Below are 15533 nucleotides of genomic sequence, written 5' to 3' on the forward strand. Positions count from 1 at the left end.
TTTGCAGCATTATTGTGAGATGTGAACAAGTTTTGCCAAGAATTTAGTCTTTCATCAGCACTTTTTGTGTATGGATTTGAACAACAGGATTTGTGGGCGTAAGCAGAAAAATCACATTTTTCTCTGAACAGTTGTATAATAGCCACTTTTAAAGGCTAAACAGTAAACACAGAAGAAAAGGGTTTCACACCATGGAATGTAAGACAAAATATTTCCGGGATCCATATTGTGGGAGTTATTATAGAGCACAAAACGCAAGTAAAAATATGCTGTATGCTTGGACAGCTTACACTTCAAGAATTGAGATAGAAATCAGAGTTCTTTTCAAAGACATACCACTGATCCAAAGCTGTCCACTGATGGCTTTGGAAACTAATTGAGAAGAGTACCCACAAGTGCTTTGTTATCTAGTGCTTGCAATACCAGTATATTGTGGAGATATTGTTTCAACAGCAAGTTTTGTATAGTGGAAAAAAATATTTTTTTTAACCAGAAATCGTATTGTCCTCAAAGTTAATGTACCACTTTTATGTTTATGTAATGTACTGTAAGTCAGTGCTAAGGTTACATTGTTTAATGAGTAGATATTATCACTGGGAAGACAAATTGAAGAACCTTTTGAACACATAAGCTTTCTTCATGTCTGGATCATAAAAGTCAGATTTTAAGGGCAAAGAATAGCTGAGTGAAGTTGCTCAGACTATCAGAAAATCTTTGAGAAAAAAAGATTGCTGGTACATGCAGAGAAGATGAGATGTTAAGAGAGAGAAGGAGAAAAAATACGAAGGATTCTATTTTGTATGTTTTGATCAGAATAGTTGCAGATCCTTATACCTGACAAGGTTGTGTACTTCCCTGGAAATTGTTTGTAATTTTGAAAGAGTTGTCTAAAGTCCATGTAAGGAATGCATTTTAAAAAAGAAAACAAATGAAATGGAGTTATATTCTGACAAAGGTGGTTTTCTTTTGGAAAAAAAAAAAAAAACAAAAAACAAAAAACACAACTTTAAAAAATACATATATCTCACTTTCACATCTAAAGCTTTGCCCAGGTACAAGTACTTGTAGATTTTGTTCTAAATTTTCTGAAAGCCGAACTTCCAGTAATGAGATTGTAATCAGATAATTGTGTAAACTACAAATTAGAAGTTAAAAAGAAAAACACTGAAGGACAGAGGACAAGAAAAAATGTCTTCTTCTTGCTCTTCCTTTTTCATCAATATTTTTTTGACTAGCTGGCCATTTCTCACTTGACGAAAACTTGTCTCTGTAGTTAGGAATTTGGCTTCTGAATTAGGCTTGTAAACAGAAGTCTGCAGTAGCTATTTTACTAGCTCACAAGCCTGATCCATAACATGCTCAGTGTCAAAAACTATAAATACACATAATGTAAATATCTTCTGAATTTTATTTTTTTGGTTGCTTTGAAATTAAAAAAAAAAAAAAAAAAAAAAAGTCAATCATATATAATGTTATAGATTCACTGCTAGGAAATGTGGATTTTATTTTTTCCTTCCTCTGTATGGCTCACAACTAGAAATTGATTTTGTTTGTTTGTAGGTAGTTATAATGCAGTAATTCTTTTTAGACTCATTAGAGATCAACATTCTCATATGTGAGGGTATTGAAGTATGTAATTGGCTCTACATCTGCCAATAGTGAGATATTCACAGCAAATATAAAGGACTTACTTTCAAATACTTTTTCCATTTTAATTTTCATTTATCATAAGTAGATCAGTTGTAACGTGAAAGACTGAAGTGGTCTAGTCAGTAGCTATGATGTGCAAGGTCAGGTCTGCTTAGAGTCAGGCTGGGTGGAAAATGAATGACAGTGGCCAATGCATGTCTGGTATTTGCTTGACTTCCATGATTCAAGTGAGAATGTTATTGGCCCTAAATCAAGGGATGGGTATTGGTTTGCTTAACTTGAGAAATTTTTTCATAGGATGTTTTGAGCTTCAGCATACTCTGTGATAAAGTTTGTTAGATGTGAAGGAGGAAGTGCTTACCAAATTCCAAAATACCATCTCACTGGAAAAATAGTGTAACAGTTAGGCAGTGTTTTAAAGAAGAGATTACCTAAAGAGATGGATTGGTCTCTCAGTAGTTGTGATGATCTTAAGCTTTTCAGAGGAAATGCTTGGCTGTTGAGAACCTCTTAGCTATATTCAGAGCTCTAATAAACTGAAAGCAAACAAATTCTTTTTCTCACTGGCTATCATGAATGTATGTAACATCAGGATAATGATGAGTAGAGAAAAGAAAAGGTAGGTGCAAAATCCCTCACTTTCTAGTTTAGTATTGGAGGGAGATTCCTATTAGAAATAGGTACTTAGTTTCACTATGATTTTTCAATGAAATTTTCTTAGAATTCTGTTCCTGAAATGAGTAACAAATAAAATTAGGTCAATATTCTAGGAAGTTGGGTATTCTATGCAAATACTGATACTTGTACAATGCTGGATATGTTTTTGGTTACAGGATTCTTTTTCTTATTTGTTCTTTTGAATGTCCAAGTGAGCATATAGTGATCAGATTTTTCTGAAGCAAACCATGCTTGAAATAACAATAATAATTTATGCTTGAAATAACAGCATTGATTCCTGTGGGTGACTTACAGAGTAAGGTATATAAGAAAAAAGGAAAGGATCTGGTACTGAAAAACCAGGAAGCTTTCAAATGCTATTTCAGATGCTTGAAATGTTAGTTTCATCTAAACAACTGAGTTGAGTGGCAGCTGTTCAGAAAGTATATGTGAGCATACTAATTTTCTTTCTGATCCTTACATCAAATATTTTTGGTATTTCAGTATCTTGTGATATATCTTGCTGGAGACTTAATGATACTCAATGATACTCTTCAGTGATATAAAATCAATTATTATTTTCTAAATGTACTTATTAGATGGCACTAATTATGTGTCAACCTGATAATATTGTATTTGTTTTGTAAAATTGTATTTGACTATTTATTTTATATTTTCAGGTAGAAATTGAGAAGCTGGACTATCATTATTATCTGCCTTTGTTTTTTGACGGACTTTGTGAAATGACATTTCCATATGAGTTTTTTGCTCGTCAAGGAATCCACGACATGCTGGAACATGGTGAAAACAAGATTCTTCCTGTCATTCCTCAGCTCATTATCCCAATAAAAAGTAGGTGAAGATGTGGGAGTTAAAAAAAACTAAAATTGCATTTATATGGCATAGATTTTTGACAAGTTGCTAATTAAGCAACAAAACATGACAGGCCGTAAATTTCATGTAGATTACTGCAAACTTGAGTAATTCATAAGATGTAAGGCCAGAAGGTTTATGCCTTCAATCACATGATAGATGCAGTTCTCCAGAAAAATAGCCTGTCTGTTGAGTCTTTTTCTCATTACAGAATGACTCATTGTCTTTGGAAATGTGAAGGGACATTTTCTTACCTGATTTTTATGCATTTATTATGTAAGTCTGTTGCTGTATAAAGCAGTTCATCTGAAATGAGAGGAGAAATCATCAGATCAAAATTACAGAATTATCTACTCTAACATTTTCTGTAGAAACAAACATTATGTAATCTGAGATGGAATACCACTAAGACTAAAACTTAATTTTTTGAAACATCTGTTCTTTCACATGTACTGTTTTGTCCTTCCTGGTTCTTTAGATCTATACCTTCACTAGATTATATTTTGAACCAATATCCTTCTCTAGTTTGATAATATGATTCTCAAGTCTATGTGTTATACATATGCTAGTAAACCAGACAGTGTCATGCTGTCTTCTCAGTGTGGGAACATGACAGAATTGTTTTATTAGAAATGGGGTTTCAGCCCATGCTAATTTGCCCTCTCCTGAAAAATTCTTGGATACAGAAGCATTACCACTAGGCAGTTTTGATGCAACAACTTCTTTTCTTTTCTTTTCTTTTTTTTTTTTTTTAAATTGAGAAAGAGAGTATGAGAGTTGAATAGGTAAACTAACATTAATCTGTGCCAGCAGACTTCCATTTATTTTTCCAGGTGTAAACTATATAATCTTAGCACTAAAAAGCCATGTTGATATACTTGATTTTTATTTTATGGTTGATCAGTAATGATAACATTGCTGTCCTTTGCCCTATTTCTGTAGATGATTCAGCATCCATGCTAATGCAGAATAAAACAGCCGATCCCTTTGTGTTACAGAATGAACTGTCAAGCAGAATTTTAGAAAAGGGGAAAAGGGATATAGTTTGGCTTTTGATAATACTGATGTGTTAATACTGGAAAGATCAGAATTGTTTTGTTTTATTCATTAGCTTTGTTCTCCTTTTAAAAGATCAATTAGTGATGTCACTATATCTTCCTGTAGATTTTGAAAATGTCAAAAGGAGTATATAATTTTAAAGAATGGTTACTCTGTAAGCGATATTTGTGAAAGGTTATGAAAACAACATCACTCATTTTTCTCTCTAAGACAGGATTCATGTCATTTCTTTAAATCTTTATTTTCAACAACATCCAAATAAATTTATAGTGGTATTTTTGTTTTGAAAGCTGAAATAGTGTCTTCAGAAAAAACTGCAAGTTTATGACAGCAGCTCCATTTGGGATTTAAAAGTCTAGCTGAGAGTAGAATCTAGCTTAAAAATAATTACCTAGAAGCCTTATTGGTTGCACAGCTTTTAGCATTAGAAAAAGAGTGCTAGGTAAGGATATTTATATGGGTTTGATATATAGCCTTTTAAATTGAATCAGTATTTAAGGTACTGAAACCAATTCAAGAATGTGCTGGCTAAATTTATTTGTTGGCTCTGTTTTATTTTACTGTACAGTGGTTCGCTGGTGTCTTTTTGTTGCTTTTGTCTTTTTTTCAAAGCTTCTGTATTATTTGTGAAGTGTGAAGAGACCAAATAGCATCTAAATATGACAAATCCTTCTTCCTGACTAAACCAGTAATAGTATGCTAAAAACACACACACCATTTCAAGGAACCTGGAAGTGTATACCTCTAAGAGTTTTTGAAATTCTCTGTGCACGTGTAATATAACAGTGTAGTTAGAGCTGTATATTTCTGTGACTAAGCTCCATCCCCAATAAGCTCAGCTATGTTTTATGTAGATTACTGTCTCTAAAGTGTTCCTCTGGGTGTGTTATATCTGATTAACCAGTCTTCTTTTAGACCACTACTATATTTCTACTGCAACTAAGAGCAAATCAATTGATCGTTAGGCAACATATATATATGATGGAGAGGAAAGGGATAAAAGAAAAACAGAAAAATAACTCTGCAAATGAAGTGCTTTTAAAAGCAGATTTCACTCCTGCGTTTGTGTTGAAGGGAAATATTAGCAAAAGGCTGCTCTCAAAAAAACTTTTTAAATTAAATTAGAATTTTTTTGTATAATTAAAAGATTTAAGGAGAAATCTGTCAACCTACCCGTGACTAATGATTTGTTTAAAGTTCACACTTTTTGAATATTGTATCTTAGAGATGAAAATGAAATTACTTAATAAATATGAGGTTTACTCTTAGTCCTAATCACCTCTACAAATTTTTATCCAGTTATGCAAACAAGCAATGACTAAGAAAAGGGAGATAGCTGAAATTAACCAATACAGTTTCCTTCCTGAAAAAAAACTGAAATAATTCCTTATTTTTATTTGCCACCTTGACAGATGTTTGGTTTTGAAAAATTGTGAGGAAGAAAAAAATTCAGATTGGAGATGCTGATTTTTCAAAAAGTATTCGAAATATATTCTGGTTTCTCAAAATAAGAATTCAAATCATATTTTATTTTGCAATGGCAAACTGTGATAAAATTATCTACAAGTATTGTCACTGAATGATGTAAGAAGAATAGGAAAAACAAATTATCTGGAATGTCAAGCCTGTAATAAATCCAACTAAAAATTAAAAAATGCAGAATCAGAAAATGCAAATATCTCAAGGTGTTAAGACTTTTAATTCCATTTCACACATAGCGTAGGCTAACCCACTGTTTTATTTAAACTAAAACTGAGATCCATAATTTGAGATGTACCGCTCATAGAGGAGTACTGTAGGTACTACAAAAATTCTGATGTATAATGCAGAGAAGAATATCTTCTCCCTTGCCAGGAGGCTCCATACTGTTATTGTCATACTATAGACAGGGCAGGAAGGAGGCTAATTCTGCTAATCACAAACTGTATTTCTGGCAGGACGCAGAATAGAACCCAGATATACATCTCTGGGGTAGCAAGCAGAGCTGCCTATAAGAAACTGGAGCATTCCTTTATTTTTAGGGCACAAAAAGGTCTGTCTGTACCCCATGTCTTTCAGTAATGCATTGATTTATTTTAAAACTGACATGTGGCCTGATCTTATCTATAGGCAGCTAAGAATAGCCAGGAAAAGGCAGAGAGGAGGTGAGAGAGGGATGTTATACTGTTTGGTTGCTAATTGAATGCTCCTGTTCTAAATTCTTCGTGGTCATTATGTGAGTGTAAAATCCCTTTTCATACTTTCTTTTTTTTTGAGGCAACTTATGTTCAATATTATGTTTGCCATAATGAGATTGGAAAAGCCATAATTCCTTATACTTGCTGTTGTTAGGTTTTTTGAAACTTTGAGAATCCTGCAAAATTCACCGGATTTGACATGAGATACACAGGCAAAAGCACACACTGAGGAGGCAGGATGTTATTACCCTTTTATCTGGTGTTACTATGAGCAACATCAGGGGCATCAAACACAGTGTATGGAAGCAAGCACCTGCTTTCAAAGGCACCTATTGCTCTTCATTAAGTGTAAGCATTTACCTTTTTTTTTTTTTTTTTTTGCTAACAGCATGATTGTAAGCGCTTCCAAGACATGCAGGCAAGTTTCATCTCCTTTACTCCAGCTCATTTCAGTCGATTTTAGTTAATGCAATTGTTTGTGAATCTCACTTCCTGATGTATTCAAAAAGATCCAAACAAATGAAGAAAAAAAACCCACCAAACCTAAAATAATAAAAAAAACATTGTCAGAGGGAAGTTACTTGTAAACTCAGATGATATCAATGGCCTAGTTTGTAGCAGCTCTGTCAAAAGTGAAAGAATAATAGGCGATAGTGCAGAAGTTGGAATAAGTAAGTAGAGATGATCAGTAGAAACATGTTGTTATAGCTTTGCTAATGAAGATAATGTGAAAGTAAATACTTAAGCAGCTTGGATTGCCCAGTTGCCAGAATGTTTTGTTTATGAGTTGTGAATCTTAAAAAGGACACATAGGGAATCTGAATCTAGGCTTAAAAGCCAAATAAAGCTCACGTTTGCACATTAAATGTAAATTAGATGGAAGTATCATTTCTACGGATAGCAGACCTGACTGACAAACACTTCTGACTAAATTGAAAAAGAGCAATCTCTATCCTAAGGAACACAGAAGCTTTTTTTTTTTTTTTTTTTTTTTTTTTTTTCTATGATCATTAAGAAATACATATTTTTGTGGGCCAGAGAAATGTACAGAACAGTATTCCCTCAACATGACCTACAAAGTCCTTTCTAACATCTAATACGTTTCTAAATTAAACTTATTTTTGTTTTCTTATATTCAACATCCAGTTGTAAAATGTGGGTTGATGTCTTGGACAACGATGTAATTAATCACATTTAATATCAAATGAGGGCTGGTGTTATATTTAGATGAGTAGAGCTGAACCTGTCAATAGCAGTTATTCTAGGCAGATTTATTTGGAAGAACTTCTTTACAATAAGAGTGATGGAACACTGGAACAGCTTGCCCAGAGAAGTTGAGGAGTCTCCTTCTGTGGAGATATTCAAGACCCATCTAGATGCCTACCTGTGTGACCAACTGTAGGGTATATACTTTAGCAGTGGGGCTGGACTCAATATTCTCCTGAGATCACTTCCAACCCCTGCAATTCCGTTATCCTGTGATATCTTCACTGTACTTGAGATATTTGTAATCATTAAATACTTCCTTATTTCACAGAATACTAAAATATTTTTATGCAATAAACAGAGTTTTCTGGGCTGTACTCCTCATTTTTTATCATCTCTGTTCCTTTCTGTCATCTATAGAACCTTTTATGGTTTGATTGCTTTCTTGCTGTTGACTGACTATTGGTCTTGAGAACCAGTTCTAGTTGTTAAGAACATGGCTGGAAAGTAAATGTAGAAAACTTTTATAAATTTAAAATGCTTTTAAAGATAGAAATGCTCTCCAGCTTTTTTGGAAGATTTGTCTTGATTCTTAAATATTGGATGCTTCTTTCCAGTAGTACCTGTTAACCAGTACAAATAATTGCAATTAGAAGATTTATGTTAGATTCTGCAGCTCAAAACTGATCACAGGAATGTTTGGATTTTGTGTTGAGAGACATGGTTTAGTGTGAACTATTAGTGATAGTTGGATGGTTGGACTGGATGATATTGTAGGTCTTTTCCAACCTTGGTGTTTCTGTGGTTCTGTGAAACTTCAGGTGGTTTCAAATAATATAGATATTTTATTTCTTTTTCCTTCTCTTTACTCTTGTCTTTTCTAGCAATCCTCATCCCAGTAGCCATTTATTATTGCTCTTTCCTAACCATAGCAGTCGAGTGTTTCAAGAGTCATCAGTGAGAGACTTTGTCAAATACATTTGAAAGTCTCAGAAAACTGTATTACTTGTCTTTTTTTGTCCACGTTGTTCTTCAAGGATTTGCAGTACATTCAGAATACTTTCTATTAATTTCTGCAGATGTCAGCATTACTAGTCTTTGGTTCCGTAGATTGTTCCTGAAATCCTTTCTAAAATGATTCACTGGTGATGAAGTTGTGTTCATTGAGAGGATACTCAATGCTGTTTAGTAGTATGAGACAGCATGGGGGACAGAATACTAAGGATGGAGGGATTTCTGTAAACTGGCTTATCCACTGATGTGGTTTATGAAACTCTATTCTTAATGTTTTCTTTATATTATTTAATTAAACAGGGCCTACGAATGTTAATAGAATTCAAGCTTTGCAGCTGCCAGTCTAGTAAAGCACTACAGTTACAAGCAGAACTAAATTTCTATAAAGCCACTGACTCTTCTCTTCTGCTAGATCATGTTTCTTACAAATATCAGTGATTTAGTGATGGATCATAGAATCATAGAATGGTTTGGGTTGGAAGAGACTTTTAAGATCACCTACTTCCAACCCCCTTGGCTATAGTCAGGGACACCTCCCACTAGACCAGGTTGCTCTAAGCCCCATCCAGCCTGGCTTTGAATGCTTCCAGGAAGACGGGCATCCACAGCCTCATTAGCCAACCTCACAGTTGCACAAGACCTATTCTATGTGTCGTTTGGCTTCAGTGAAATAATTTTCCATCACAGGTATTTTTGTTTACCAGCAGAGGGAAAGATGAGAATGCACACTGAACTGGTTATAGTGTTTAGTTTTAGACCTAAAGAAAAAATGAAAAATTTCTAAATAGTTTCATAACGCTGTACTTGGAAAGGTAGTTGAATATAATCAAAGGTCAGTTCCAATTAAACAGAAATAAATTATCAACATAACTTTAAATAGAACTATCAAAATACAGATTTTAGTATTTAGACAATAAATTAAATTTTGGAGTCTGATTTGACAAAAAATATCAGCGTATGAAGCTTCTAGGTCTTCTCTGAGATGTTACAAGTGTTACTCAAGGAAAAGACTTGAGTTTTTAAGAGCAATCATTGCTGCATATATGAATTGCTTCTGTCTAAATGTATAACAAGTGGCATATATCTTTAGAAAAATCTCCACTCAAACAAAAAAAAATTCTGAATTTGCTGATTTCCAATAAAATTTAGTAAAGAATAAATCACTGAAGCTATCAATAAATTGGTATTGTCTATCACCATATTGTGAACAAGCTTTAATAAACAAACATTGTTGTGGAAAACCTCCCTCACAAAAATGTGCCATTTCAGATAAACTTTTTAAACGTGGCTTTAAGTGGCAGAAATACAGAGCTGACTTAGATTCTGAGGTCTTGCATCAGATACTCAACTTGTTAACATTTTAAAACTGACTTTTATTGAATCAAATGTTATGGAGAATTTCAGAGAATATTTGTTTAAAAAAAAAGTGTAAGTATAAATTGAAATGTTCATAAAGTACATACTTTGTTGTATACTTGCATTAACCAGTTAATCACACAGAGGGTCTACTGCAAAAGTGTGCAGCCTCATCACAAGTAAAATAGTCAAACTGACATACCATTAAGGGAGAAAACACTGAAACTACTGAGCCAAAGAGACAATTTATTTTTTCCTTCTTGGGTGATAGGTAGCTCTCCTTAACTAAGAGTTTTAAAATGATTTGCTATATTCTTCTTCAGGGATATTAGTACTTTCATTCCTTTCTGGTAACCTTCAGATATCATTGACATTACTCAAACTGTTGAATTGTGCTTATTTCTTAGACTACATTAGGATTTTATTCATTTCACTCATGTGGGAGAATGGTCTGCAGTGATGGCACCACACAGAAAATAATTACTAGATTTTTAAAAATAAGCATATGTTTGGAAGTGATGTAGGGGCAGGGACATTCTCTAATTAAATGTTTATACAGTGCCTAATATAATAAAGCCAGGAGCTGGTTGACTGTTATGCTTGGCATGGTCCAAATATTTAATAATAATAACAGTTCTGCAGTCAATTTGATCTTACTTTTGATATTTACAAGTGTTTTCCTAACACACACACTGCAGACTTACGCAATCTGAAGGGCTTCAGGCTCAAATTCCGCAGTCTGTTTGATTCTACTATATCCTCTATTTTGGCACTCAAACTCTTGACCCAAATTCTGTTTCTTTGTATTTGTTTTGCATGTTACATGGTGGATGGGAGAACCTTGTGTTGAGGGAGGTGGAACAAGCATCCAATTCATTCTGGAATGAAGGTGAAAGAAGTGCCAATATTACTATTTAAAGTTCTTGTAGGCATACCTGTAGTACAACTCTAAGTTAAGGAAACTTTCACAATAGGTTCTGTGAAGACTTCTGAATTCAGTATGCATTTGGTTTGCTGTAAGAGCTGGGACTCCTTAGTCAGGAGATATAAATCATATTTTTTACTTTATTAAGGAATTTTACTGGCATAATGCCAGCTTCCACTCAAATGAGGGTTATCTTTGCACAGGACAGAAGTCTGAACACGGGAAACTGTGAAAACTTTTGGAAGCCAACACCTGCAGATTAAGAGCTTTTTCCTGAAGTGCTTGGGTAACCGTTTCTGTGTACATTATACTCTCTATGTGCCTAAAAATAAGAGCCTTTAACCTCTGGGCCAGCTTCTACAGTCAGGAAAAACCATTCTTGGAATTAGGTGCAGTTTATTGCTTAAGAATTAAGAATTTGTGATTTCTGCCATTGGTTAAGTTTTACAATAATTATTGTGCTGAAAAGTATGTGTGTTACTGATTATTTCCCTATCAGTTCATTTAGCTAGCATTTCTGGGTATGACAGTTAAGTTATGAATAAACATACGCTGCAAATGATATGCTTCCTCTTTCAATCACTTTGTTAAGAAAACATACAATGCCTGTTACTCTGTAAGGGAATGTTTTCTTGTCTGGTATTTGGACTGAATCTTTAGAATCTTTCTGCGAGTCTCTCTTCACTAAAGCAGCCTTAGAACATAATAACTGGAATAACTGATGTCCTTGCTGGGACTTAATGGAAGCAAGCTGAATTGATGGACTTTTTGTCCACTTGTGAATATGCCCAGGAACATCATGACATTATGTGTAGCCTGATGAGTCCACTAGGAACCAGCAAATAAGAAATTATGGAAGCCAATCTGTAATTTCATTTAATGGCACTTCTTTATCTTAGAATCATAGAATGATGCGTTACAGTACATTTATACCTTGGGCTCCCTAACTTGGTTGCTTAACAGTAGTTTTAGCATGCTCTTCATAAGCATGGAAAGAGTCATGAAAATAGATTATTTACTAGCTGATTTTCAAGAGTTTTTTTAACAAATTTTTACAACCAGCCTGCTTTGCCCTTGCTTCAGAGCTCTAGCTCTGATTTTTTAACACTCAACAGGCATAAGGAGCAGGAGAGAGTGTGGCACAGTATATTTACTTTAAGAGATGAAAAAAGTGATGCTGTTCTTGAGTGAGGTTTCTACTTCATTCCCTATGGAACAACATTCTTGTATGCTGACAACACTTACTGCCAGAAGTACTGAATGCCATAGCTTGATTGTGAGCAGACAGTTCTTGAATAAGCTGCTAGTAAGTTAATGCTCGTACAGTTTTGATTGCATTCTTTCCCATATTTTTTTCACAATTGTTTATACTTACATTGCATTGAATCACATATTTATATATATATTTATATATATAATATATATTTATATTATATGTATTTATATATTTTTTGTTTGTTTATAAAACATGTATTGTTGAATATGAGCTTATCTTTTATAGTTTAGCTTTTCCCAGTACAGTGACGAAGATGTCTATGCAAGTGAGCAGAAAACTAAGAAATTAGACCTATGTGTAATAGTACAGCAAATTCGACTTATATAGCCAGCTGCATGATTTCAGACAAGGTCTTATAACTTGAGGGGTTTTGCATATATATGTATATATGTGTATGTGTATGCATATTTCTCAAGCAGAAGGCATTTTTCATTACCAGAGAGATATTTGTTTTTAGCAAACTCAAAAATGAAGAGAAACAAAACATATGTAGGAAATGTCTTAGTATCATAAGATTAGAATCACTACACTGAAAGCTAAGAGAAAAAAACAAGGCAAGACACAATTTTTCTCTTTTTTTTTTTTTTGGTAATGTTTGTCTTCACATGAAAAGCCTACAAGTTTTTTTTTGTGTTTTCTTCCTGTAAACATTTACTTCATTGTACTGGTTCTTAGAATAGTAGGAATTGTTAGTTGAATGAATAAAACGATCATGAAATGAATGGGTACAATAATACAGACAGGCTAATTGTGGCACTAGAATGTATCTGTTGTCAACCTTTGCAGGTTGTCTTGCAGTTGTACAGTTTCATTGGCCCCAAATGGTACTTATTGAACATTTATTTTTTATTTGTTTGGACCATGCCAGTATTACACAGGCAGCATGAGGGAATAATGAGCTGCATTCTTTGGGTTACTGAAGAGTCAGCACAAATTGTGGGAACAAATAACAATCAGACAAGGCAGTGTTTTATAACATCAGGACTGCAATCCATCTTTGGGGTCTTTCAAAGCTGGGCTAATAAAGGCTCACTTACAATCCCCAGCAGAACACAATTTAATTAAATTTGTCCATTAAAGTACTCCTCCCCCTCACTCTACATTTTAAAAATTAATTCTGCTTTGTGACTGTTGTTCTTTATACATCACAGATGCACTGAGCCTTCGAAACCGACAGGTCATCTGCATCACACTGAAAGTCCTCCAGCACCTGGTGGTATCAGCAGACATGGTGGGAGAAGCCTTAGTGCCCTATTATCGGCAAATCCTCCCAGTCCTAAACATCTTTAAGAACATGAATGGTGAGTTATCCTAACAGACACTGTGTTGTCTTTCAACCCCTAAGGTAAAAAGGGGCTTGAGACAGGGTTAATTAACAATGCAGTTAAGATTTATTGCTGTATATAAACTCAAATCCATTTGGAGCTCTAAATAATGTAAACCCTCCCCCTTTACTATTCCCTAAGGATGCACTGAAATTAACAATTTCATTTATTACTCCTTGCACGTACAGTTTATTTAACTCAGTACGGAAGCACTGAAGCAGTTCTGTAATCTTCCAATAATTAAATTGTAAAGTTTTGTAAAAGTCTTGAATAAATTAATAAATTACAAAGGTTTTTCACTCCCTTAAATACTTCAATTCATTCCACTTGTTTTGTTCAGTTCTACGCTTTTCACTAGCAACATTCACAACTACCTGCAGACTTAGGAAGGAATAAAAATAAAAGGAGTAATCAAACTATTTAGTTTGAGGGTCAAGATAACTCCTCATATAAAACATTCAAGTCGTATGATGTTTAGCGTAGTAGTGAAGTTTGAAGTTACTATTTCCCACTTAGCAGGTTTTATTTGGAGAAATTTTGAACTATTTTGCATCTACAGTTGAGAATGTTTCTTTGTCTCAATCAATCACTCTCTTGCCAGTCTCAGTCTTTAAAAACTGTGATACTGAGAGCCCCATGAACACTATGTAATGTGAATGCATTTACGCTGTAATCACCAAGTAAAATCAATATGCTGTACCTTGCTTTCTCCAAATTACTCTTTTGGGAATTTTTCTGTACATGCTGTACATACTATCTGTACAATTATTTACCAAAGTATTGACTTTATGCTTACGTTGTTTACATGCAGCCCTATAAGTTGAAAGAATATAATTCCTCTCAGTACGGACATTTTTTTCTTGAAATTCGTGGCATTTTTATAGTTATCTGCAAGACTGCTTCCGGGTTGCATTACCACTGAGTATACTATCTTAAACTCACTCTTGTAGTATCTTGGATTGAAAAATGCACATCCAAAGACTGGCTTGAAGAATCAAATGAAATTTAGATGCTAGTTCTCTCTAAATACATAAATGTCTGTGACTACTAAAGTTAGTGAGAAACTTGCAACAACATGTAGAATTCCATAAATACAATGCGATTTAGTTGTCAACCATGGTTTTAAAGAAGTTGTGGGAGGAAAGATTATGAATAAACTTAGTATGCTGAGATTAAGTATGTTCAGTAAGGCTCATTATGTATTAGAATATTTCCCCTTCACAGATCAAATTTGAATATCTATCACAAAGAGGTCTGTCAATGCTCAGTAAATCTTTTTTTTTTTTTTTTCATTTTTTTCCCTGAGCTTTGATTTTGATGTGTTCAAAATAAAATGTATTTTCAACACATCTGCATGACATCCATTCTCTATATATTTGTATGCATATCAGACTACACTAATTCTTCATATTTGGCATTCATGAACTGAAAACCAAAAATAAGGGAAAATTAATAATTAGAAATTGATACATTTTATTAAATCATTACTTTCACAGGAATAAGATATTTGAAAGTTCAGTATTACCAGCAAGGCAATGGATAATATTTGCAAGGCATATCACATGAAAATATCCCACTTACTGAATATTTGCTTACTGGTGACTAAGGAAAATTCTTCTGCTATTTTCATCTCCCTCAGAAAGCTTACATTTCTTTCATCTTTCACAAGCTCCTTAAAGAAATTGTATTATTCTTTCTATCTCATTTCTATCTCCTGTATGCTTAATAGACAACTGAGATACAAGTCTTTACTCCCAGTTCCAAGTAAGGTTTAGAGGTGATTCAAGCTATTTTCTTCACTGCTTGTTTATATGGGTGGAAGATGGAGTGAAGGAATGGATGCTCTTCTTAGTACTTTTTTGTATTAACTTAAAGGAAATGTGTTGCATTTTCTAGGAGTTGTGTGCGTTGAGATCTAGTAAGACTGTCACTGTGGAAATTTGTCCAGAAATAAGGTAATTGGAAGGGGCCATGTTCTTGTCATTTCCACTTTGCTAGATCAGTGTCTCTTCTGG

The 15533-nt window shown here is 33.9% G+C and overlaps 1 protein-coding gene across 2 annotated transcripts in view; it reads left to right on the forward strand.

Annotated features, from left to right (window-relative positions):
- The window catches only part of PACRG (parkin coregulated), a 192509-nt gene that overhangs the window by 96844 nt on the left and 80132 nt on the right, over positions 1–15533 (forward strand). For both annotated transcript variants that reach the window (XM_042895291.1, XM_042895292.1), the window contains exons 4-5: positions 2988–3159; positions 13345–13494. In XM_042895291.1, coding sequence (XP_042751225.1) covers positions 2988–3159; positions 13345–13494 — 322 coding nt within the window. The remainder of the gene's footprint in view (positions 1–2987; positions 3160–13344; positions 13495–15533) is intronic.

The sequence above is a fragment of the Lagopus leucura genome, unplaced genomic scaffold (assembly GCF_019238085.1).
Source record: "Lagopus leucura isolate 7727_CA_CO unplaced genomic scaffold, USGS_WTPT01 Super-Scaffold_73, whole genome shotgun sequence".
NCBI classification, from domain to species: Eukaryota; Metazoa; Chordata; class Aves; order Galliformes; family Phasianidae; genus Lagopus; species Lagopus leucura.